Raw genomic sequence first — 27,007 nt, forward strand, 5'->3', positions numbered from 1 at the left:
GGAAAGGGAAAGAATTGTCTTTTTCACAACGCTTCCCCTCCCATCCCATGTGATATCCTGACGCAGCGTCACGTTTTGCGTCGCTCTGACGCAGGGGGTTTCCATCATGGCGTCGATGCAGGTAGGATCTCTACAGACAGTCATCACCTTCTATTATCTTTTCCTCTGATATTTCAACACATTTTAAAAAATAAATCAGTATTTGTATGTATATGAATAACACGGGTCTGTTTTAAGATGCGAGGTTTAAATTGTTTTATTTGGACGTTTTAACTGTTATTTTATAAGTTACTTCGGGTTTCAACGCCTGCATCTAGTTATCATGAACAGCTAGAAAGAACAGAGTTGCTAACGACGTTAGCAAGCGAACGTTCGTTAGTTAGATACTACTTCCCCCTGTTGGACTCTCAGTTTCACGTTTTAAATCGTTAGCTAGCTAGCAAACTGAACTAACAAACATAGTTACCGGTGGTTTATGAGTGCGGTGACATGGCGGCGAGCAACATAAACAGCTAGCTAGCATGCTAACGTTAGCTAGCTAAAGTTGTTCGCTATGTCAGGTGGCTGACTGGGTCAGCTTGTCTGAATTCATGAAGTGGATTAGCTAGCTTTGTGTTCTGAAACCCTATCTAGCTGACACCTTATCCAGGCAACTGGTTGTCCAAATTTTAGCTACCTGTTATGATAGTGAAGACTTCTAAGCTAATAGCTGTGCAACGTTAGTTATATTACTGTTAGTGTAGACAGAGTTAATGCGAGTAGCAGACGCAAGGTTAAGGCGTCCGTATACACACACTATACTACAAAAGTATATGGACACCCTTACAAATGAGTGGATTTGGCTATTTCAGCCACAAACGTTGCTGACAGGTATGAAATCGAGCACACCGCCATGCAATCTCCATAGCCTAACATTGACAGTAGAATGACCTTACTGAAGAGCTCAGTGACTTTCAATGTGGCACCGTCATAGGATGCCACCTTTCCAACAAGTCAGTTCATCAAATTTCTGCACTGCTAGAGCTGCCCCCAGTGTTGTTATTATTGTGAAGTGAAAACATTAAGGAACAACAACGGCGCAGCCACGAAGTGGTAGGCCACACAAGCTCACAGAACGGAACAGGTCCCTTAGTTCCAGTGAAGCGAAATCTTATCGCTACAGCATACAACGACATTCTAGACGATTCTGTGCTTCCAACTTTCAATCAAATGTATTTATAAAGTCCTTTTTACATCAGTCGATGTCACAAAGTGCTGTACAGAAACCCAGCCTAAAACCCCAAACAGCAAGTGATGTAGAAGAGAAAAACTCCCTTAGAAAAGCCAGAATCTAGTGTCATGACGTGGCCCTTTCTGGTTTTAGATCGTGGCTTCCCCCTCTCTCATTTTCTCCTACACCCATGTTCTGTTATCTCAGGTTGTAAATTCCTGGCAGAGACTCTACCCCAGGCCGTGCGGAAAGAGAGTGTGGAAAGAGAACAAGGGATTTCACTTGGCCGAACTCGTAAATCCCCAAAATGGGAGAATTAAACTGTATGTCCACTTGTAATAATGTGGGAAGTGTCTGTTGAGACGGGTGTGACGAGTGTGTTTCATTTGGTGACCTCATGGAAGACAGGAAACGCATTACTATCTCTGAATGTGTACATTTCTCAATTATGGGGTTTGCGTCTAATTCTTGTATAAATGAATGAGTAAAGATTAAAGTATTTGTGAAATGATGTAATGTGATTTTAACCTTTTTAGAATGAGAGAATTGTATTCCCTGTAAAGGTTAACTAGTCAGCGGCCACTCCCCTGTGAGCACAGACATGATCTGGCGTCATGGAACCACCCTTTTCTATTGTTACGGATAAAACCCCCTCCTGAGGAAATCCTCTTCAGAAAACCACGTGGCGCATTGGCTACACGTCTGGAAATGGTTAAACTCTTAAGACTATCGATCCCTACAGAATAAGAGCAAATCTTAGATACTAATTACTAGTCTGCAGCAAGAAATAATGTAAACCTGGAATACGAATACCGACAACCGCCGGAACATCTACTCTAAGAACAATGGACACCTGACGTATCCAATACAACAGACACCGTCAGGAGCCGCCGATAGAGCAACCACCATGAGTAACCAGAGACTCTCTGATGAACTGACTCTCCAGCAGACGGACCGGCGATTCCAACAGAGAAGACAACAATGACAAATGGGCGTAAATATATTGATTGCAATTATTCCCGACTGAGCGAGCGTTTTTTGTGCAAAGGAAAAATGACCCGCTGTGCGTAGTGATCCATTTAGCCTTTCCTGCTCATTTACCCCCTTTTCTTTCCAAGCTGTCATATCGGAAGACTAATTGATCAGATATTAAAGTATCTGAAGAGTTCTATTTGGGAAAACGTTAACTTTGTGACCGGAACATTTTCCGTGGTGCCCCGACTTCCTAGTTAATTAAATTTACATGATTAGTTTTAATCACGTAATAATAATTACATAGAATTGATTTGATAAAATAACAATCTTCACCTTTTGATGATACTGAAGACATGACACTATGATGAAACCTAGAGAGGAACCAGGCTCTGAGGGGTGGCCATTATAACAGAACATGGCCAGGATGTTCAAACGTTCATAGATGACCAGCAGGGTCAAATAATAATAATCATCATCATCATCCATCATCATCATCATCATCACAGTAGTTGTAGAGGTTGCAACAGGTCAGCACCTCAGGAGTAAATGTTAGTTGGCTTTTCATTGCCGATCATTCAGAGTTCGAGACAGTGAACAGGTCAGGGTTCCATGCCGCAGGCAGAACAGTTGAAACTGGAGCAGCAGCATGACCAGGTGGAATGGGGACAGCAAGGAGTCATCAGGCCAGGTAGTCCTGAGGCATGGTCCCAGGGCTCAGGTCCTCTAATTCTCTTTCTCTCTCTCTCTCTGAGGGAGCATACTTAAATTCACACAGGACACTGGTTAAGACCTGAGAAATACTCCAGATATAACAGACTGACCCTAGCACCCCGACACAAACTATTGCAGCGCAAATACTGGAGGCTGAGACAGGAGGGGTCGGAAGACACTGGCCCTGTCCGACGATACCCCCGGACAGGGCCAAACAGGCAGGATATAACCCCACCCACTTTGCCAAGGCACAGACCCCACACCACTAGAGGGATATCTTCAACCACCAACCTACTACCCTGAAACCAGGCTGAGTATAGCAATACAAGATGGCCTAGCAGTAGGACGTGTGTGTTTTGTCTTATCCCGTGTAAATAGCCGGGCTTTTACGTATATATCTTAATCATACTTTCTATCTACACACTAATTATACTTTCCAGCAACCCGCCTCACCCAATGTGGTACGGATCTGCTATTTCTATTCCATATAACTGGAACTACCATCAGGAGCTATCCAGCTAATTAGCTACTAGCCTTTGTTAGCCACGGCTAGCGGTCTTCACGTTTGTCTCGGTCACCAGTCAGCCTTAACTCGGACAACACCTGCCAGTCTGCACAGGTGCGATATCAACCCAGAGCATATCGGACTGCTTCTCTCTACCACATCACCGGATGCCTGCCCACTCCGGATCATTACGCCGGATCATCGCAGCTAGCTAGCTGCAAACGAGTGGCTAATGTTAGCTAACGCCTCTGTCCCGAAGCAAGCACCAGCTAGCCTCGAGCTAGGCCCATATACCAGCTAATTCTAGGGCTATAATAACCCCTTTGACAATTGGCATGGACCCTTATTGTCGACACGGAGCCCCGCCGATCCATCACGACTGGACTGCCGACGTGATCGCCCGGTGTGGTCTCAACAGGCTATTCTGTTACAATGTCGTGCCAAAGAACCATCTACTAGCCCCGGCCGCTAGCTTTTCTGAACGCTGTGTCCCCTGCTCGGCTAGCGTAGCAGTGACTACCGAACAGCACCCTGACTCACCTATTGCTGCTCTTTTTGACCCTAGGATCATTCGGCTACACAGCTGATGCCCCCTGGACTGTTTCAATAAACTTAATTTAGTTTACCTGTCGGCCCCAGCCTCGTACTCAGGTCCTGTCATTTACCCGTTGTTGTCTTAGCTCTCCTGATCAACACCTGTGATTGATTTATGCCTCTCTCTGTCAGTATGCATTCTCTACTGCTGTCTTGGCTAGTTCTTAATGTTTTATTTCACTGTAGAGCCCTCAGTCCCGTTCAAAATGCCTTAGATAGATAGCTCTTTCGTCCCACCCCACACACATGCGGAGACCTCATCTGGCTTAACTGGTGCCTCCAGAGACAAGATCTCTCAACACTCAACGCCTAGGTTTACCTCCACTGTACTCACATCCTACCATACCCTTGTCTGTACATTATGAATCTATTCTACCACGCCCAGAAATCTGCTCCTTTTATTCTGTCCCCAACGCACTAGACGACCAGCTCTTATAGCTTTTAGCCGTACCCTTACCCTGCTCCTCCTCTGTTCCTCTGATGTAGAGGTTAACCCAGGCCCTGGAGCCCCCAGTTCCACTCCTATTCCCCAGGCGCTCTCATTTTGTTGGCTTTGGTAACCGTAAAGGTAACCGTAAAAGCCTTGGTGTCATGCATGTTGACATCAGAAGTCTCCTCCCTAAGGTTGTTTTATTCACTGCTTTAGCACACTCCGCTAACCCTGATATCCTAGCCGTGTCTGAATCTTGGTTTAGGAAGGCCACCAAATATTCTGAAATTTCCAACTACAACATTGTCCACCAAGATAGAACTTCCAAAGCGGGTGGAGTTGCAATCTACTGCAGAGATATCCTGCGGAGTTCTGTCATACTATCCAGGTCTGTACCAAAAACATTTCGAGCTTCTATTTTAAAAAAATCCACCTTTCCAGAAATAAGTCTCTCACTGTTGCCACTTGCTATAGACCCCCCTCAGCCCCCAGCTGTGTCCTGGACACCATATGTGAATTGATTGCCCCCCCATTTATCTTCAGAGTTAGTTCTGCTAGGTGACCTAAACTGGGACATGCTTAACATCCCGGCCGTCCTACAATCTTAGCTAGATGCCCTCAATCTCACACAAATGATCAAGGAACCTACCAGGTACAACCCTTAATCCGTAAACACGGGGCACCCTCATATCATCCTGACCAACCTGCCCTCTAAGTACACCTCTGCTGTCTTCAACCAGGTTCTCAGCGTTCACTGCCTCATTGCCTGCGTCCGCAATGGGTCCGCGGTCAAACGACAACCCCTCATCACTGTCAAACGCTCCCTAAAACACTTCAGCGAGCAGGCCTTTCTAATCGATCTGGCCCTGGTATCCTGGAAGGATTTCTACCTCATTCCATCAGTAGAGGATGCCTGGTTATTCTTTTAAAAGTGATTTCCTTACTATCTTAAATAAGCATGCTCCTTTAAAAAAAAAAAATAGAACTAAGAAAGAAAAAACCCCACAAATGTAAAACCAGGAACACCACAAAATGTCGTCATATGCATGAACTGGGAAGCATGCAACAGGCTTTTATTTAGCAGTACCCTCCAAGCTAGAGGATATTACGACACATCCAGCTGGCTTGATTTGTATCTAGTCTCTGAACACTGGGGGATTTGTTTAATCTCGTCTGGGTTACCTCAGTTTAGCTTCATGTTTACACTTCTTTCTTTTTGTTCTCCACAAAAATCTGAAAATTGTACCTCCAAATATTCTAATCTGGCTACAGTTTAAACATGTTTGTTCTTCTCTTACAGAAAAGGCTACAAAAGGAACTAATGGCTTTGCAAAATGATCCACCCCCTGGAATGACACTCAATGAGAAAAGTGTACAGAACACCATCACACAGTGAGTGTACATCAGCATGCCGACTCTTATGTGTCCTAGTGTGGATATGCATGTCTTGCTTTGTTGCACAGATCTATAACGTCTCCCACTGGCTCATTTCATTGTGAAAGAAGATAAACACCAAGAACTTGCTCTGTACTCAGGGGCGTCAGTATGGATCTATCCATCATGTATAGAAGAAAAACACAGTACACAAATCCCAGGTTCAGGTGATTAGGTAGCTTTTTAAAATGTATTTAACAAGGGAGGATAGTTAAGCACAAATTCTTATTTACAATGACGGCCTACTAAAAGGACTCCTGCGGGGACGGGGGCTGGGATTAAAAAATAAAATATAGGTCAAACAGACATCACGACAAGAGAGACAACTACATAAACACTACATAAAGGGAGACCTAAGACAACAACACATGGTAGCAACACATGACAACAACATGGTAGCAGAAAAATATGGTAGCAGCACATGGCAGCACCACAACATGGTACAAACATTATTGGGCACAGACAACAGCACAGATTTTTTTATTTAACTAGGCAAGTCGGCCAAACCTGGACGATGCTGGGCTAATTGTGCGCCGCCCTATGGGACTCCCAATCACGGCCGGATGTGATACAGCCTGGATTCGAACCAGGGACTGTAGTGACGCTTCTTGCACTGAGATGCAGTGCCTTAGACATCTGCACCTCTTGGGAACAATACATCACGTGAAGCAGCCACAACTGTCACTAAGAGTGTCCATGATTGAGTCTTTGAATGAAGAGATTGAGATAAAACTGTCCAGTTTGAGTGTTTGTTGCAGCTCGTTCCAGTCGCTAGCTGCAGTGAACTGAAAAGAGTAGTGACCCAGGGATGTGTCTGCTTTGGGGACCTTTAACAGAATGTGACTGGCAGAACGGGTGTTGTATGTGGAGGATGAGGGCTGCAGTAGATATCTCAGATAAGGGGAAGTGAGGCCTAAGAGGGTTTAAAAATAAGCATCAACTAGTCGGTCTTGCGATGGGTATACAGAGATGACCAGTTTACAGAGGAGTATAGAGTGCAGTGATGTGTCCTATAAGGAGCATTGGTGACAAATCTGATGGCCGAATGGTAAAGAACATCTAGCCGCTCGAGAGCACCCTTACCTGCTGATCTATAAATTACGTCTCCGTAATCTAGCATGGATAGAATGGTCATCTGAATCAGCGTTAGTTTGGCAGCTGGGGAGAAAAAGGAGCGATTTACGATAGAGGAAACCAAGTCTAGATTTAACTTTAGCCTGCAGCTTTGATATGTGCTGAGAGAAGGACAGTGTACCATCTAGCCATACTCCCAAGTACGTGTATGCAGTGACTACCTCGAGCACTAAACCCTCAGAGGTAGTAATCACAACTGTGGGGAGAGGGGCATTCTTCTTACCAAACCACATGACCTTTGTTTTGGAGGTGTTCAGGACAAGGTTAAGGGTAGGTGAAGCTTGTTGGACACTAAGAAGGGAGGGGCCAGCTGAGTATAAGACTGTCATCTGCATATACATGGATGAGAGGGATTCCTACTGGTTGAGCTATTTTTTTAAATGTAAATTGAGAAGAGCGTGGGGCCTAGGATTGAGCCTTGGGGGTATTCCCTTAGTGACAGGCAGTGGCTGAGACAGCAGATGTTCTGACTTTATACACTGCACTCTTTGAGAGAGGTAGTTAGCAAACCAGGCCAAAGGCCCCTCAGAGACACCAATACTCCTTAGCCGGCCCACAAGAATGGAATGGTCTATCGTATCAAAAGCTTTAGCCAAGTCATTAAAAACAGCAACACAATGTTGCTTAGAATCAGAAGAAGTTAATTGTGACATCATTGAGGACCTTTAAGGTTGCAGTGACATCCATAACCTGAGCGGAAACCAGATTGCATACCAGAGAGAATACTATAGACATCAAGAAAGCCAGTCAGTTGATTATTGCCAAGTTTTCCCAACACTTTTGAGAAACAGGGCAAAATAGAAATGGGCCTATAACAGTTAGGATCAGCTTGATCTCCCTCTTTAAATTAAATATGAACCGTGGCTGCCTTCCAAGCAATGGGAACCTCCCCAGAGAGGAGAGACAGGTTAAAAAGGTCAGAGATAGGCTTGGCGATGATTGGGGCAGCAACCTTAAAGAAGAAAGGGTCTAAACCATCTGAACCAGATGTTTTGTCAAATTTAAGGAGCTCCTTTAGCACCTTGGACTCAGTGACCGCCTGCAGGGAGAAACTTTGTAGCAGGGCAGGAGAAAAGAGGGAGGAGCATCGGGGATAGTTGCATTAGAAGGGGTGGGAGATGAGGAAATGTTGGACAGGTAAGGAGGCGTGGCTGAGTCAAATAGGAATCCTGACTTAATGAAGTGGTGATTAAAGAGCTCAGCCATGTGCTTCTTGTCAGTAACAACATTAAAGGACATGGGCACCTGTGAGGAGGAGGGTTTATTCTCCAGGTCTTTAACCGTTTTCCAGAACTTCTTGGGGTTCGACCCACAGAGAGAGAACTGCTCCTTAAAGTAACTAACTTTGGCCTTCCGGACAGCCTGAGAGCACTGATTTCTCATGTGCCTGAACGAGAGCCAGTCATCCTGAGTATGCGTGTGCCGAGCCTTTCGCCAAATGTGATTCTTGAGGTAGAGTAACTCTGCCAGATCACGGTCGAACCAGGAGCTGAACCTGTTTTTAATTGCCATTTTCTTTATGCGTGTGTGTTTGTTAACAATATCACTGAAAATATATATTTTTTAAAGAAGGTCCATGCGTCTTCGACAGAGGGGGTCAAGCTGATTTCTATACCAATTTACAGAGGCCAGGTCATGAAGGAAGGCTTGCTCATTAAAGGTTTTTTTAATAGTGAGAAAGTATAATGGTTCTCTTCAGAGACACCCAGAGATAAGAGACTGCCTCTCTAGCCACGGCCATGTTGCTGGGCTGTGGATCACACAAGGTTTTTTATTTTTTTATTTCACCTTTATTTAACCAGGTAGGCTAGTTGAGAACAAGTTCTCATTTGCAACTGCGACCTGGCCAAGATAAAGCATAGCAGTGTGAACAGACAACACAGAGTTACACATGGAGTAAACAATTAACAAGTCAATAACACAGTAGAAAAAAAGGGGAGTCTATATACAATGTGTGCAAAAGGCATGAGGAGGTAGACGAATAATTACAATTTTGCAGATTAACACTGGAGTGATAAATGATCAGATGGTCATGTACAGGTAGAGATATTGGTGTGCAAAAGAGCAGAAAAGTAAATAAATTAAAAAAAAACAGTATAAAAACAGTATGGGAATGAGGTAGGTGAAAATGGGTGGGCTATTTACCAATAGACTATGTACAGCTGCAGCGATCGGTTAGCTGCTCAGATAGCTGATGTTTGAAGTTGGTGAGGGAGATAAAAGTCTCCAACTTCAGCGATTTTTGCAATTCGTTCCAGTCACAGGCAGCAGAGTACTGGAACGAAAGGCGGCCAAATGAGGTGTTGGCTTTAGGGATGATCAGAGAGATACACCTGCTGGAGCGCGTGCTACTGATGGGTGTTGCCATCGTGACCAGTGAACTGAGATAAGGCGGAGCTTTACCTAGCATGGACTTGTAGATGACCTGGAGCCAGTGGGTCTGGCGACGAATATGTAGCGAGGGCCAGCCGACTAGAGCATACAAGTCGCAGTGGTGGGTGGTATAAGGTGCTTTGGTGACAAAACGGATGGCACTATGATAGACTGCATCCAGTTTGCTGAGTAGAGTGTTGGAAGCAATTTTGTAGATGACATCGCCGAAGTCGAGGATCGGTAGGATAGTCAGTTTTACTAGGGTAAGTTTGGCGGCGTGAGTGAAGGAAGCTTTGTTGCGGAATAGAAAGCCGACTCTTGATTTGATTTTCATCCCAGACCCCCTGACTGGTACACTAGCTATTGTCGCATTCACGTGCAAGTCGGAACTAGGAAACTCGGAAATGTCAGACTTGCTTACTGGTTGTAGTGATACACGTACCGCGTTCAACCAGTTAGCTGGTTGGACATTTTCTATTTCCGACTAGCACATGAACAGGACATAAAGCCCATCAGTCGAGCATCTCTTAATGCACAGGGTCACTGTTCATCCTCATAAAATATAGTAACGGTGTAATGGAGACGCGCGGTGACGGTGTAATGGAGACGCGTGGTGACGGTGTAATGGAGACGCGCGGTGACGGTGTAATGGAGACGCGCGGTGACGGTGTAATGGAGACGGTGTAATGGAGACGGTGTAATGGAGACGGTGTAATGGAGACGCGCGGTGACGGTGTAATGGAGACGCGCGGTGACGGTGTAATGGAGACGGTGTAATGGAGACGGTGTAATGGAGACGGTGTAATGGAGACGCGCGGTGACGGTGTAATGGAGACGCGCGGTGACGGTGTAATGGAGAGGCGCGGTGACGGTGTAATGGAGAGGCGCGGTGACGGTGTAATGGAGAGGCGCGGTGACGGTGTAATGGAGAGGCGCGGTGACGGTGTAATGGAGACGCGCGGTGACTGTGTAATGCAGACGCGCGGTGTAATGGAGACGCGCGGTGTAATGGAGACGCGCGGTGACGGTGTAATGGAGACGGTGTAATGGAGAGGCGCGGTGACGGTGTAATGGAGAGGCGCGGTGACGGTGTAATGGAGAGGCGCGGTGACGGTGTAATGGAGAGGCGCGGTGACGGTGTAATGGAGAGGCGCGGTGACGGTGTAATGGAGAGGCGCGGTGACGGTGTAATGGAGAGGCGCGGTGACGGTGTAATGGAGACGGTGTAATGGAGACGCGCGGTGACGGTGTAATGGAGACGCGCGGTGACGGTGTAATGGAGACGCGCGGTGACGGTGTAATGGAGACGCGCGGTGACGGTGTAATGGAGACGCGCGGTGACGGTGTAATGGAGACGCGCGGTGACGGTGTAATGGAGACGCGCGGTGACGGTGTAATGGAGACGCGCGGTGACGGTGTAATGGAGACGCGCGGTGTAATGGAGACGCGCGGTGTAAAGACGCGCGGTGTAATGGAGACGCGCGGTGTAATGGAGACGCGCGGTGTAATGGAGACGCGCGGTGACTGTGTAATGCAGATGCGTGGTGACTGTGTAATGGTGACGGTGTAATGCAGACGCGTGGTGACTGTAATGGTGACGGTGTAATGGAGAGGCGTGGTGACTGTGTAATGGTGACGGTGTAATGGCGACGGTGTAATGGCGACGCGTGGTGACGGTGTAATGGTGACGGATGGTGATGGGGGACTTGTAAGAAAATGTATGCACTCATTACTGGAGTGTCTCTGGATAAGAGAGTCTATTAAATTACTCACTACTGTAGTGTCTCTGGATAAGAGAGTCTGCTAAATGACTCACTACTGTAGTGTCTGGTTCAGAGAGTCTGTTAAATGACTCACTACTGTAGTGTCTCTGGATCAGAGAGTCTGTTAAATGACTCACTACTGTAGTGTCTCTGGATCAGAGAGTCTGCTAAATGACTCACTACTGTAGTGTCTCTGGATCAGAGAGTCTGCTAAATGACTCACTACTGTAGTGTCTGGTTCAGAGTCTGTTAAATGACTCACTACTGTAGTGGCTCTGGATAAGAGTCTGCTAAATGACTCACTACTGTAGTGTCTCTGGATCAGAGAGTCTGCTAAATGACTCACTACTGTAGTGTCTCTGGATCAGAGAGTCTGCTAAATGACTCACTACTGTAGTGTCTCTGGATCAGAGAGTCTGCTAAATGACTCACTACTGTAGTGTCTCTGGATCAGAGAGTCTGTTAAATGACTCACTACTGGAGTGTCTCTGGATCAGAGAGTCTGCTAAATGACTCACTACTGTAGTGGCTCTGGATAAGAGAGTCTACTAAATGACTCACTACTGTAGTGGCTCTGGATAAGAGAGTCTGTTAAATGACAAATTCAGAAGTGGATAGACTGAATGCTGCTGAGCAGAACAAGCTCAGTAGTAGTTTCAGCTGTTCTGCATTGCATAAGGAAACACACTCTTCTTTCCTACCTACCTGAATTTGTCCAATATGAAACTCTCTTTATTTTCATTGCGAAACATATTGCAACAATGAATACACCCCCAGATCTCTGTCTGTCGAGAATGGTATGAGTCACTGGAATGAGAACCTTCCAGAACCTGTTGAGCTGGATCTTATCCTTGTTTTAGGGCGGTACGGCCCGGGGTGTGGCTTTGCTATGAGAGCTTCAGCTTGGCAATACTCCGTGTGCCTGGCCGAAGTCTGTCTCTGTTATGTAATGGTTACTATGACGATTTGATTTAGATTTAGATTTATTCACAGACTTGCCTGAAAGACACTAGCAGCATATTTTATTTATTATTTTGTTTTCTTTTGTTCCATACGATGTCCTTTTTAAAAAAAAAATGTAAATACATTTTTTAGGATTGTGTAACAGCCAGCCCTTCTTGTCTGATACGTAAGATTGTAACATGTTGAGTGTGTTTCTCAATGAAACAACAGCCCCAAAACAAATCAATTCATTCCATGTGATAGAGAGGAATATCAGGCCCGTGTCCTACTCGTGGTCTCAGCGTGCGTGTTAAGGGTTTTAGTATCTGTTGTTGATGGAAGAGCTGTCATACCATAACGATTTTGCTCGATAACAACCAAAACAACGATCAAATATTGGAAAGAACTGCTTAAGTTGTCATTTTCTGCTCATTCACTTTATTACTCTGCCTTTTCTTTTGTCAAGCCCCCCCCCCCTCTCCGTTCTTGACTTTTTCTAAATAAATCTATAACATATTGTTATAAACATTAATATCACAAAGAGAACTGGACTTATTACCAGTTTTATGATTTATGATTTTCCCTACTCCTTTACTCCAGGGTCTGCTCTGTTCAGTCTCCTTACTGCGGGGCCTGCTCTGATCAGTCTCCTTACTGCGGGGCCTGCTCTGATCAGTCTCCTTACTCCAGGGCCTGCTCTGATCAGTCTCCTTACTGCGGGGCCTGCTCTGATCAGTCTCCTTACTGCGGGGCCTGCTCTGTTCAGTCTCCTTACTGCGGGGCCTGCTCTGATCAGTCTCCTTACTGCGGGGCCTGCTCTGTTCAGTCTCCTTACTGCGGGGCCTGCTCTGATCAGTCTCCTTACTGCGGGGCCTGCTCTGATCAGTCTCCTTACTCCAGGGCCTGCTCTGATCAGTCTCCTTACTGCGGGGCCTGCTCTGATCAGTTTTCTTACAGCAGGGCCTGCTCTGATCAGTCTCCTTACAGCAGGGCCTGCTCTGATCAGCCTCCCGACAGCGGGGCCTGCTCTGATCAGCCTCCCGACAGCAGGGCCTGCTCTGATCAGTCTCCTTACTGCAGGGCCTGCTCTGATCAGTCTCCTTACTGCAGGGCCTGCTCTGATCAGCCTCCCGACAGCGGGGCCTGCTCTGATCAGCCTCCCGACAGCAGGGCCTGCTCTGATCAGCCTCCCGACAGCAGGGCCTGGTCTGATCAGCCTCCCGACAGCAGGGCCTGGTCTGATCAGCCTCCCGACAGCAGGGCCTGGTCTGATCAGCCTCCCGACAGCAGGGCCTGGTCTGATCAGCCTCCCGACAGCAGGGCCTGCTCTGATCAGCCTCCCGACAGCAGGGCCTGCTCTGATCAGTCTCCTTACAGCAGGGCCTGCTCTGATCTGTCTCCTTACTGCAGGGCCTGCTCTGATCAGCCTCCCGACAATGGAATATGCGGAGCCCAGTTGATAATCACCCCGATAATTGCCTCAAAACGGAACCTAAACTATATCTAAACTAATTTCACACATTTAACAACAGATTAAGTAATGTATTCTATATATATACAAAAGTATGTGGACACCCCTTCAGTTTGTTGAGTGTAAACATTGTCTGTCCTCGGTTGCAACACTCACTACCGAGTTCCAAACTGCCTCTGGAAGCAACGCCAGCACAATAATTATTTTTCGGGAGCTTCATGAAATGGGTTTCCATGACCGAGCAGCCTCACACAAGCCTAAAATCACCAATGCCAAGCGTCGGCTGGAGTTGTGTAAAGCTTGCCACCATTGGACTTTTGGAAACGCGTTTTAGATTATTGTCCTGCTGAAAGGTGAATTAATCTCTGTGTGGAAAGCAGATAACCAGGTTTTACTCTAGGATTGATTTTTTTTTATCCTGAAAAACTCCCCAGTCCTTAGCGATTACAAGCATACCCATAACATGATGCAGACGCCACTATTCTTGAAAATATGTAAAGTGGTACTCAGTAATGTGTTGTGTTGGATTTGCACTTTGTATTCAGGGCAAAAGGTTAATTGCTTTGCCACATTTTTTGCAGAATTACATTAGTGCCTTGTCGCAAGCAGGATGCATGTTTTGGAATATTTTCATTCTGTGCAAGCTTCTTACATTTCACTAAGAAGTGAACTAGTGTTGTGGAGTAACTGCAAAGTTGTTAATCCGTTCTCAGTTTTCTCCTGTCGCAGCCATTAAACTCGGTAACTGTTTCAAAGTCAACATTGGCCTCATGGTGAAATCACTGAGCCAGTTTTTTGTAGTGACTAACTTCACCATGTTCAAAGGGATATTCAATATCTGCTTTTTTTAGTTTAGTTTTACCATCAATCTACCAATTGATGGCCTTCTTTACGAGGCATTGAAAAACCTCCCTGGTCTTTGGTTGAATCGGTGTTTGAAATTCACTGTTCGACTGAGGGACCTTTCTAGATAATTGTATGTGTGGAGTACAGAGATTTATTTATATTTTTTGTTTAACCTTTATTCAACTAGGCAAGTCCGTTAAGAACAAATTCTTATTTACAAAGACGGCCTACCGGGGAACAGTGGATGAACTGCCTTGTTCAGGGGCAGAACGACAGATTTTTACCTTGTCAGCTCAGGGAATCAATCTAGCACCCTTTCGGTTACTAGTCCAACGCCCTAACCACTATCGGCTACCTGCCACCTCTACACTCTAACCACTAGGCTACCTACCACCTCTACACTCTAACCACTAGGCTACCTGCCACCTCTACACTCTAACCACTAGGCTACCTGCCACCTCTACACTCTAACCACTAGGCTACCTGCCACCTCTACACTCTAACCACTAGGCTACCTGCCACCTCTACACTCTAACCACTAGGCTACCTGCCACCTCTACACTCTAACCACTAGGCTACCTGCCACCTCTACACTCTAACCACTAGGCTACCTGCCACCTCTACACTCTAACCACTAGGCTACCTGCCACCTCTACACTCTAACCACTAGGCTACCTACCACCTCTACACTCTAACCACTAGGCTACCTGCCTCCTCTACACTCTAACCACTAGGCTACCTGCCACCTCTATACTCTAACCACTAGGCTACCTGCCGCCCCTAATGAGGTAGTCATTAAAAAATATATATGTTATTTAAACACTTATTGCACGCAGTCCATGCTACTTTTATGTGACTTGTTAAGCACATTTTTTTTACTCCTGAACATATTTAGGATTACCATAACACATGGGGTTGAGTACTTATTGACTCAATTTCAGCTTTTCATTTTTAATTCATTATTACAAATTTTTATTAAAAAAACAGATGTTCAGTTCATTTTTTTCATCCCAGATCTATGATAAACCAAGTCGTCTTTTAAGTTGAAAATGTATTGATTCAGAGTTCACACTGAAAATAGTGTTTTACACCCATCCAGACTTGACACTGACATACACACAGGAGTTGGGGGAGGGGAAGCAGCTAGAGAATATTCACTGTTTGCTGCCTAGTGCCTGCCCTGGTCCCACAAATCATCTGGTTTGACTGGGGAGGACCGCTAAGGACTGTGGGAGTTCAAAACCAGTGTTTCTGTCTAAGTGTCTCTCTCCTGATGGAGAGTCAACAAACGGTGAGGAGGGGACAGACATGACCTGATCCTCAGAGGTCATCTGGACGATCTGTTGTACTGGACAGACATGACCTGATCCTCAGAGGTCATCTGAACGATCTGTTGTACTGGACAGACATGACCTGATCCTCAGAGGTCATCTGAACGATCTGTTGTACTGGACAGACATGACCTGATCCTCAGAGGTCATCTGAACGATCTGTTGTACTGGACAGACATGACCTGATCCTCAGAGGTCATCTGAACGATCTGTTGTACTGGACAGACATGACCTGATCCTCAGAGGTCATCTGAACGATCTGTTGTACTGGACAGACATGACCTGATCCTCAGAGGTCATCTGAACGATCTGTTGTACTGGACTGGTCAGGTGTCTTAACTCCTACTGGGTCTTCTATAACGACACATCATGACAGGGATTTATCATTGGCTCTTTCTGTCAGAATGAGCACTAAGTGAATGGATTATCCTCAGGCATGGTGACCAGGCCAAGGGACCGATCCCATCCTCTCCATCTCTGATTGACCTATGACCCAGACCATACATGAACACACACACACACTTATTTGTTTATATTGGAGAATCAAATATACAGTAATATGTAATAATTTAATATGTTATCTGTTGTCTTGTCTTCCAGATGGATTGTAGATATGGAAGGAGCCACGGGCACACTCTATGAAGGAGAGAAATTTCAGCTGCTTTTCAAATTCAGTAGTCGGTATCCTTTCGATTCACCTCAGGTAAGTAGCTTGCCTAGCGCCTCCTCGTTGATGAATACTGTTGCTACTAGCTAGCCTAGCGCTGCCTCATTGAGTACTGGTGCTACGAGCTAGCCTAGCGCCGCCTCATTGACGAGTACTGGTGCTACGGACTAGCCTAGCGCCTCCTCATTGACGAGTACTGGTGCTACGGACTAGCCTAGCGCCGCCTCATTGAGTACTGGTGCTACGAGCTAGTCTAGCGCCGCCTCATTGAGTACTATAGCTACTAGCTACCCTAGCGCCGCCTCATTGAGTACTGGTGCTACGGACTTGCCTAGCGCCGCCTCATTGATTACTATAGCTACTAGCTAGCCTAGCGCCGCTTCATTGAGTACTATAGCTACTAGCTAGCCTAGCGGCTCCTCATTGATGAATAGTACTGTATAGCTTAGTAACTAACTATTGAATCAGCAAGCCAGGACACTGTCAATATCCATCCATGCTCTGTGAGTACGCTGAGTAGGCATGTTGCTTAGTAACGGGTCATTCATCGAACTGAATGAAGAGGGTGGATATCATTCTGTAAGGTAGAGATGGTTCTAGTCTATTGCGCTATTTTAAACACAGCATATCTTCAACATTTTTTTTGAAGACAATAATTGCTTCTAATAATAATAAAATAATAATAATAAAATAATAAAATGGCTGTTTTAGCTGGGCGTTGGGTAAATGGCTGTTTTAGCTGGGCGTTGGGTAAATGGCTGTTTTAGCTGGGCGTTGGGTAAATGGCTGTTTTAGCTGGGCGTTGGGTAAATGGCTGTTTTAGCTGGGCGTTGGTTGGACTTAGCATTGGGGAAATGGGGAGCTATGTTTGCTAGGATGGCCATTATACTGGGCGGGGGGTTATTGGCTCTGGGTATTGTATTTTGTTGTGTTTTACCCTGGTTGAAATCACTTGTGATCCAGACAACGGTTAAACAGATGTTTGTAAGTAGAGCTGACCCTCCGGTGATAGTTAATCCTGTGCCGGGTAGGCCAGGCCACTATACTGATGAATATGGACAGTTATGCAATGCGGTTGGTGGACCCCTTAATAACACACAGAAATACGAGCCTTTGGTCATTAATATGGTCGAAAACAAAACGTTTATTTCAGTGAAATACGGAACCGTTCTGTATTTTATCTAACGGGTGGCATCCATCAGCCTAAATATTCCTGTTACATTGCACAACCTTCAATGTTATGTCATAATTACGTAAAATTCTGGGAAATTAGTTCGCAATGAGCCAAGCTGCCCAAACCTTTGCATATACCCAGACTCTGCGTGCAATGAACGCAAGAGAAATTACACATATTAACCTGGTTAATATTGCCTGCTAACGTGGTTGGCTGTGTGTGTGTGTGTGTGTGGTTGTGTGTGTGTGTGTGTGTGGTTGTGTGTGTGGTTGTGTGTGTGGTTGTGTGTGTGGTTGTGGTTGTGTGTGTGTGTGTGTGGTTGGCTGTGTGGTGTGTGTGTGTGTGTGTGTGTGTGTGGTTGGCTGTGTGTGTGGTTGGCTGTGTGTGTGGTTGGCTGTGTGTGTGGTTGGCTGTGTGTGTGTGTGGTTGTGTGTGTGGTTGTGTGTGTGTGTGTGTGGTTGTGTGTGGTTGTGTGTGTGTGGTTGTGGTTGTGTGTGTGTGTGTGTGTGGTTGGCTGTGTGTGTGTGTGTGGTGTGTGTGTGTGTGTGGTTGTGTGTGTGTGTGTGGTTGTGTGTGTGGTTGTGGTGTGTGTGTGTGTGTGTGGTTGTGGTTGTGTGTGTGTGGTTGTGTGTGTGTGTGTGTGTGTGGTTGGCTGTGTGTGTGTGTGTGTGTGTGGTTGGCTGTGTGTGTGTGTGGTTGGCTGTGTGTGTGTGTGGTTGTGTGTGTGTGTGTGGTTGGCTGTGTGTGTGTGTGGTTGGCTGTGTGTGTGTGGTTGTGTGGTTGTGTGTGTGGTGTGTGTGTGGTTGTGTGTGTGGTTGTGTGTGTGTGTGTGTGTGTGGTTGGCTGTGTGTGTGTGTGGTTGGCTGTGTGTGTGTGTGGTTGGCTGTGTGTGTGTGTGGTTGTGTGTGTGGTTGTGTGTGTGTGTGGTTGTGTGTGTGGTTGTGTGTTTGTGTGTGTGGTTGTGTGTGTGTGTGTGTGTGTGGTTGTGTGTGTGTGTGTGGTTGTGTGTGTGTGGTTGTGTGTGTGTGTGGTTGTGTGTGTGGTTGGCTGTGTGTGTGTGTGGCTTGAGATGTTACAATTTTGATAGTCCTGTTGGTAGTTTAATCTTACGCGAAGGACATCGAATTTATTCACCAGAGAGAGGTCTCTGGTGGCTGCTGAGTTTAGAGAGCGAGCTGTGAGGTCACGTTATCCTCCCTAATTAAGTGTGCAGCTCTCTCTCTCCTCCCATTTGACCTCTTACCCTCATCTCTCTTCCCCCTCCCTTATCCACTCTTCTTCCTCCCCTCTTCTTTCCCCATCCCTACAGTCATCCCCTGCCTACTCTCTTCCTCCTGCTCCCCCATCTTCTCCCTGCTCCCCCTCCCCCTATCTTCTTCCTCCTCCCCCTCTCTTGTTCCTGCGCCTCTTCCTCTCTCTTCTCTTCTTCCTGCTCCTCCTCTCCTCCTCTTGTCTATCCTCTCCTCTATGTACTCCTCCCCTTTCTCCCCTCTTCCTGGCACCCCTCTCCTAATCTGCCACCTCACATGTAAAACGCAGGAAAACTGTATTTTAATCATATCGGGGTCCAAATTTAAAGGGCAATTTCACCACTTTTCAACCTAATTTTCCATTATCTCAAGAACAATTCCAGTGTATACATATGTGACAATTGCACATTTCTACATTTTATATAAAGTTCTACCCGATGACATCATCAAAAGAAAAAAACGTGACGTGGGGAACAAGAAAACCCCCCACCCTCTGGCTAGAAAGTCGTTTGGAAAATGTATTTTAATCCTACGCTGACATTTTGTTTAGGACCTAATCTTTTTAGACACAGATCAAGGAACGCACTGTTTTCACATTTTTAGACACAGATCAAGGAACGCACTGTTTTCACATTTTTAGACACAGATCAAGGAACGCACTGTTTTCACATTTTTAGACACAGATCAAGGAACGCACTGTTTTCACATTTTTAGACACAGATCAAGGAACGCCCTGTTTTCACATTTTTAGACACCGTCTGGAGATAATGAATATGAGGTTGAAAAGTGACAGAGATGACCTTAAGACAAATACATTCGGAAAGTATTTAGACCCCCTGACTTTTTCCCAATTTTTTTTACGTTATAGACTTATTCTAAAAATGGAATACGTTGTTATTTTCCCCTCATCGATCTACATACAATAGCCCATAATGACATCACAATAGCCCATAATGACATCACAATAGCCCATAATGACATCACAATAGCCCATAATGACAAAGCAAAAACGGGTTTTTAGAAATTTTTGCAAATGCATTCAAATATAAAAAAACTGAAATATCACATTTACATAAGTATTCAGACCCTTTGCTCAGTACTTTGTTGAAGCACCTTTGGCAGTGATTACAGCCTCGAGTCTTCTTGGGTGTGACGCTACAAGCTTGGCACACCTGTATTTGGGGAGTTTCTCCCATTCTTCTCTGTAGATCCTCTCGAGCTCTGTCAGGTTGGATGGGGAGCGTCACTGCACAGCTATTTTCAGGTTTCTCCAGAGATGTTCGATTGGGTTCATGTCTGGCTGGGCCTCTCCTGCGTTGTTTTGGCTGTGTACTTAGGGTTGTTGTCCTGTTGGAAGGTGAACCTCCGCACCAGTCCGAGGTCCTGAGTGCTCTGGAGCAGGTTTTCATCAAAGATCTCTCTGTACTTTGCTCCGTTCAATGGAAAAGTGTTGCATTATGGGGTATTGTGTGTAGGTTGATGAGGATTTTTATTTATTTAATCCATTTTTAGAATAAGGCTTTAACGTGACAAAATGTGGAAAATGCACTGTATATAGTAGATATAGTAGTCTGATCATGTTGTTGGTTTTCCATTTCAGGTAATGTTCATGGGAGAGAATATACCTGTACATCCTCACGTTTATAGCAACGGTCACATCTGTCTTTCAATACTAACAGAAGACTGGTCGCCAGCCCTCTCAGTGCAGTCAGTCTGTCTCAGCATTATCAGTATGCTGTCCAGCTGCAAAGAAAAGGTAAGTGGGCGACAACAGACCCTTGGGGAACGCCAAATTCGAATAAAATGCTAAATGCCTGGCATAATGTTACCGGTACAGGGGTTAGTACATTATACACTGAACAAAAATATAAACACAACATGTAAAGTGTTGGTCCTGTGTTTCATGAGCTGAAATAAAAGATCCCAGAAATGTTCCATACGAACAAAAAACATATTTCTCTCTGTTGTGCACACATTTGGTTACGTCCCTGTTAGTGAGCATTTCTCCTTTTCCAAGATAATCCATCAGCGTGACACTTGTGGCATATCAAGAAGCTGATTTAAACAGCATGATCATTACACAGGTGCACCTTGTGCTGGGGACAATAAAAGGCCACTCTAAAATGTGCAGTTTTGTCACACAACACAAGGCCACATATGTTTCAAGTTTTGAGGGAGTGTGTAATTGGCATGCTGACTGCAGGAATGTCCACCAGAGCTTTTGCCATAGAATTGAATGTTAATTTCTCTACCATAAGCCACCTCCAACATCGTTTTAGAGATTTTGGCAATACGTCCAACCAGCCTCACCACCGCAAACCTGACGTAAACACCATGCCCCTTGTTGGCAGTGGGGTTATGGTATCGGCAAGCATAAGCTACGGACAACAAACACAATTGCATTTTATCGATGGCAATTTGAATGCACAGAGATACCGTGATGAGATCCTGAGGCCCATCGTCGTGTCATTCATCCGCCGCCATCACCTCATGTTTCAGCATGATAATGCACAAATATACCGTGATGAGATCCTGAGGCCCATTGTCGTGTCATTCATCTGCCTCCATCACTTCATGTTTCAGCATGATAATACAAGGCCCCATGTCACAAGGATCTGTACACAATTCCTGGAAGCTGAAAATGTCCCAGTTCTTCCATGGCCTGTATACTCACCAGACATGTCACCCTCCATTGAGCATGTTTGGGATGCTCTGGATCGATGTGTATGACAGCATGTCACAGTTCTTCCATGGCCTGTATACTCACCAGACATGTCACCCTCCATTGAGCATGTTTGGGATGCTCTGGATCAACGTGTACGACAGCGTGTTCCAGTTCCCTCCAATATCCAGCAACTTCTCACAGCCATTGAAGAGGAGTGGGACAACATTCCACAAGCCACAATCAACAGCCTCATCAACTCTATGTGAAGGAGATGTGTCACGCTGCATGAGGCAAATGGTCCCACCAGATACTGACTGGTTTTCTGATCCACACCAGATACTGACTGGTTTTCTGATCCACACCAGATACTGACTGGTTTTCTGATCCACGCCAGATACTGACTGGTTTTCTGATCCACGCCAGATACTGACTGGTTTTCTGATCCACGCCAGATACTGACTGGTTTTCTGATCCACGCCAGATACTGACTGGTTTTCTGATCCACGCCAGATACTGACTGGTTTTCTGATCCACGCCAGATACTGACTGGTTTTCTGATCCACGCCAGATACTGACTGGTTTTCTGATCCACGCCAGATACTGACTGGTTTTCTGATCCACGCCAGATACTGACTGGTTTTCTGATCCACGGCAGATACTGACTGGTTTTCTGATCCACGCCAGATACTGACTGGTTTTCTGATCCACGCCAGATACTGACTGGTTTTCTGATCCACGCCAGATACTGACTGGTTTTCTGATCCACACCCAGATACTGACTGGTTTTCTGATCCACACCCAGATACTGACTGGTTTTCTGATCAACACCAGATACTGACTGGTTTTCTGATCCACACCCAGATACTGACTGGTTTTCTGATCCACACCCAGATACTGACTGGTTTTCTGATCCACACCCAGATACTGACTGGTTTTCTGATCCACACCCAGATACTGACTGGTTTTCTGATCCACACCCAGATACTGACTGGTTTTCTGATCCACACCCAGATACTGACTGGTTTTCTGATCCACACCCAGATACTGACTGGTTTTCTGATCCACTCCCCTACTTTCCTTTTTCGCCGGTGTATGTGACAGACCAACAGATACATCTGCATATCTGTATTCCCAGTCATGTGAAATCCATAGATGAGGGGACCTAATGAATTTATTTCAATTGACTGATTTCCTTATGAAACGTAAACTCAGTCAAAATCTTTTGTAATTGTTGCGTTTGATATTTTTGTTCAGTAGACAATTTTAAACACGCCCATTGACACTGTAATAGGCTGTCACTGTCATGGAGGACTCCGTGTCTGCTGGTTTTAGGTTTCTCCTTTCAATCTGTAGTTTATGACCTTTAGAACCAGGCGAGGGGAGGTCCTGACTACTCAATGACATTTAGGACCAGGCGAGGGGAGGTCCTAACTACTCAATGACCTTTAGAACCAGGCGAGGGGAGGTCTTAACTACTCAATGACCTTTAGAACCAGGCGAGGGGAGGTCTTAACTACTCAATGACCTTTAGAACCAGGCGAGGGGAGGTCTTAACTACTCAATGACCTTTAGAACCAGGTGAGGGGAGGGGTCCTAACTACTCAATGACCTTTAGAACCAGGTGAGGGGAGGGGTCCTAACTACTCAATGACCTTTAGAACCAGGTGAGGGGAGGGGTCCTAACTACTCAATGACCTTTAGAACCAGGTGAGGGGAGGGGTCCTAACTACTCAATGACCTTTAGAACCAGGCGAGGGGAGGGGTCCTAACTACTCAATGACCTTTAGAACCAGGCGAGGGGAGGGGTCCTAACTACTCAATGACCTTTAGAACCAGGCGAGGGGAGGTCCTAACTACTCAATGACATTTAGAACCAGGTGAGGGGGAGGTCCTAACTACTCAATGACCTTTAGAACCAGGTGAGGGGAGGTCCTAACTACTCAATGACATTTAGAACCAGGCGAGGGGAGGTCCTAACTACTCAATGACCTTTAGAACCAGGTGAGGGGAGGTCCTAACTACTCAATGACCTTTAGAACCAGGTGAGGGGAGGTCTTAACTACTCAATGACCTTTAGAACCAGGTGAGGGGAGGTCCTACCTGCTCAATGACCTTTAGAACCAGGCGAGGGGAGGTCCTAACTACTCAATGACCTTTAGAACCAGGCGAGGGGAGGTCCTAACTACTCAATGACCTTTAGAACCAGGCGAGGGGAGGTCCTAACTACTCAATGACCTTTAGTTCATCAATCATGTACAAGGGATGAGAGAGAACCTGCAGACACACGGCCCTCTGGAATGACTTTGACACGTGAGGTAGAGGGGGAATCAGAATAAAGCTCTTTGCACGATTGAACCTCAATCTAAATGACTGTCTAGAGGTAACTTCACCTCCACTCTGAATGAGGTTGCGTCTACACTATTGAACCTCAATCTAAATGACTGTCTAGAGGCAACTTCACCTCCACTCTGAGTGAGGTTGCCTCTACACTATTGAACCTCAATCTAAATGACTAGAGGTAACTTCACCTCCACTCTGAATGAGGTTGCCTCTACACTATTGAACCTCAATCTAAATGACTAGAGGTAACTTCACCTCCACTCTGAGTGAGGTTGCCTCTACACTATTGAACCTCAATCTAAATGACTAGAGGTAACTTCACCTCCACTCTGAATGAGGTTGCCTCTACACTATTGAACCTCAATCTAAATGACTAGAGGTAACTTCACCTCCACTCTGAATGAGGTTGCCTCTACATGCCATATTTATACCAGCACTTCTCTGATCATGACGGTTGTCTCTCTCTGCAGAGACGGCCCCCTGATAACTCCTTTTACGTAAAAACGTGTAACAAGAATCCGAAGAAGACAAAATGGTGGTATCACGGTGAGTGGTTACGTCCTCTGAGATGTGACGATGTTAATACGTAAAGGGTTAAACCTTTCCAACATCACACAGATGTTATGTTCACCTGGAACGGTCATCCGCTCTACAGGTGTTGTGTTCACCTGGAACGGTCATCCGCTCTACAGGTGTTGTGTTCACCTGGAACGGTCATCCGCTCTACAGGTGTTGTGTTCACCTGGAACGGTCATCCGCTCTACAGGTGTTGTGTTCACCTACTGGAATGGTCATCCGCTCTACAGGTGTTGTGTTCACCTACTGGAATGGTCATCTGCTCTACAGGTGTTGTGTTCACCTACTGGAATGGTCATCCGCTCTACAGGTGTTGTGTTCACCTACTGGAATGGTCATCTGCTCTACAGGTGTTGTGTTCACCTGGAACGGTCATCCGCTCTACAGGTGTTGTGTTCACCTACTGGAATGGTCATCCGCTCTACAGGTGTTCACCTACTGGAATGGTAATCTGCTCTACAGGTGTTGTGTTCACCTACTGGAATGGTCATCCGCTCTACAGGTGTTGTGTTCACCTACTGGAACGGTCGTTCACCTACTGGAACGGTCATCCGCTCTACAGGTGTTGTGTTCACCTGGAACGGTCATCCGCTCTACAGGTGTTGTGTTCACCTGGAACGGTCATCCGCTCTACAGGTGTTGTGTTCACCTACTGGAACGGTCATCCGCTCTACAGGTGTTGTGTTCACCTACTGGAACGGTCATCCGCTCTACAGGTGTTGTGTTCACCTACTGGAACGGTCATCCGCTCTACAGGTGTTGTGTTCACCTACTGGAACGGTCATCCGCTCTACAGGTGTTGTGTTCACCTACTGGAACGGTCATCCGCTCTACAGGTGTTGTGTTCACCTACTGGAACGGTCATCCGCTCTACAGGTGTTGTGTTCACCTACTGGAACGGTCATCTGCTCTACAGGTGTTGTGTTCACCTACTGGAATGGTCATCCGCTCTACAGGTGTTCACCTACTGGAACGGTCATCCGCTCTACAGGTGTTGTGTTCACCTGGAACGGTCATCTGCTCTACAGGGGTTGTGTTCACCTGGAACGGTCATCCGCTCTACAGGTGTTGTGTTCACCTGGAACGGCCATCCGCTCTACAGGTGTTGTGTTCACCTACTGGAATGGTCATCTGCTCTACAGGTGTTGTGTTCACCTGGAACGGTCATCTGCTCTACAGGTGTTGTGTTCACCTGGAACGGTCATCCGCTCTAGTTAGTGGGAATATGTACAGAAATCCAACACTTGACTACAGATTAGATTAGGAAGAATCAATATTTATGGACGTTAGCGTTCATATCATCACGTTGGTGTGTTTTAATTGTGTGTGTGTGTGTGTGTGTGTGTGTGTGTGTGTGTGTGTGTGTGTGTGTACTCACCTATGTGCTTGTTTTTCTTTTCCAGATGATACATGCTAATTCACTTTCTAAAAGTCCTACTGTCCCACATAAAGCACTTTTGAATCATACAGTCACTGAACTCTGACCTTTTGACTGGAACAATGGACACCGTGATGCCCCGGAGACTCTTTTTTATTTTATTTTTATTTTATTTTTAAACTGCATTTCCCAGAGGGCAGTTGGGTGCATGTTTTTGCCGGTTGTAATAAAGGAACGTTATATGTCCCAACAATGGATTGTTTTGGCAAAAAGCAATGGTTTTGAAGTGAAGATTATTATATTATTATTGTTTTGAGATGATTCTTGTTTCCTTTTGTGTTTGTTTGAGTACATTTAAAAGGTCGTCATCATGTGTTGTGTAATAATAATAACAACGGTGGATGCATACCAGGAAGAGGATCTGAACATCTAATACCAGGAAGAGGATCTGAACATCTTATACCAGGAAGAGGATCTGAACATCTTATACCAGGAAGAGGATCTGAACATCTTATACCAGGAAGAGGATCTGAACATCTTATACCAGGAAGAGGATCTGAACATCTAATACCAGGAAGAGGATCTGAACATCTTATACCAGGAAGAGGATCTGAACATCTAATACCAGGAAGAGGATCTGAACATCTTATACCAGGAAGAGGATCTGAGCATCTTATACCAGGAAGAGGATCTGAACATCTTATACCAGGAAGAGGATCTGAACATCTAATACCAGGAAGAGGATCTGAACATCTAATACCAGGAAGAGGATCTGAACATCTAATACCAGGAAGAGGATCTGAGCATCTTATACCAGGAAGAGGATCTGAGCATCTTATACCAGGAAGAGGATCTGAACATCTTATACCAGGAAGAGGATCTGAACATCTAATACCAGGAAGAGGATCTGAACATCTTATACCAGGAAGAGGATCTGAACATCTAATACCAGGAAGAGGATCTGAACATCTAATACCAGGAAGAGGATCTGAGCATCTTATACCAGGAAGAGGATCTGAACATCTTATACCAGGAAGAGGATCTGAGCATCTTATACCAGGAAGAGGATCTGAGCATCTTATACCAGGAAGAGGATCTGAGCATCTTATACCAGGAAGAGGATCTGAGCATCTTATACCAGGAAGAGGATCTGAGCATCTTATACCAGGAAGAGGATCTGAGCATCTTATACCAGGAAGAGGATCTGAGCATCTTATACCAGGAAGAGGATCTGAGCA

The 27,007-nt window shown here is 45.7% G+C and overlaps 1 protein-coding gene across 1 annotated transcript; it reads left to right on the forward strand.

Moving 5' to 3' along the window:
• Positions 1 to 26,085, forward strand: ube2wb (ubiquitin conjugating enzyme E2 Wb). Its single transcript, XM_065006869.1, has 6 exons — positions 1 to 121; positions 5,726 to 5,817; positions 16,320 to 16,422; positions 20,411 to 20,566; positions 24,286 to 24,361; positions 25,795 to 26,085. Exons 1-6 carry the CDS (start codon positions 107 to 109, stop codon positions 25,806 to 25,808), a joined length of 456 nt encoding a protein of 151 aa, XP_064862941.1. The 5' UTR covers positions 1 to 106; the 3' UTR covers positions 25,809 to 26,085.
• Positions 26,086 to 27,007: the final 922 nt, after the last annotated feature.

This window comes from Oncorhynchus nerka, linkage group LG22, assembly GCF_034236695.1.
Source record: "Oncorhynchus nerka isolate Pitt River linkage group LG22, Oner_Uvic_2.0, whole genome shotgun sequence".
NCBI classification, from domain to species: domain Eukaryota; kingdom Metazoa; phylum Chordata; class Actinopteri; order Salmoniformes; family Salmonidae; genus Oncorhynchus; species Oncorhynchus nerka.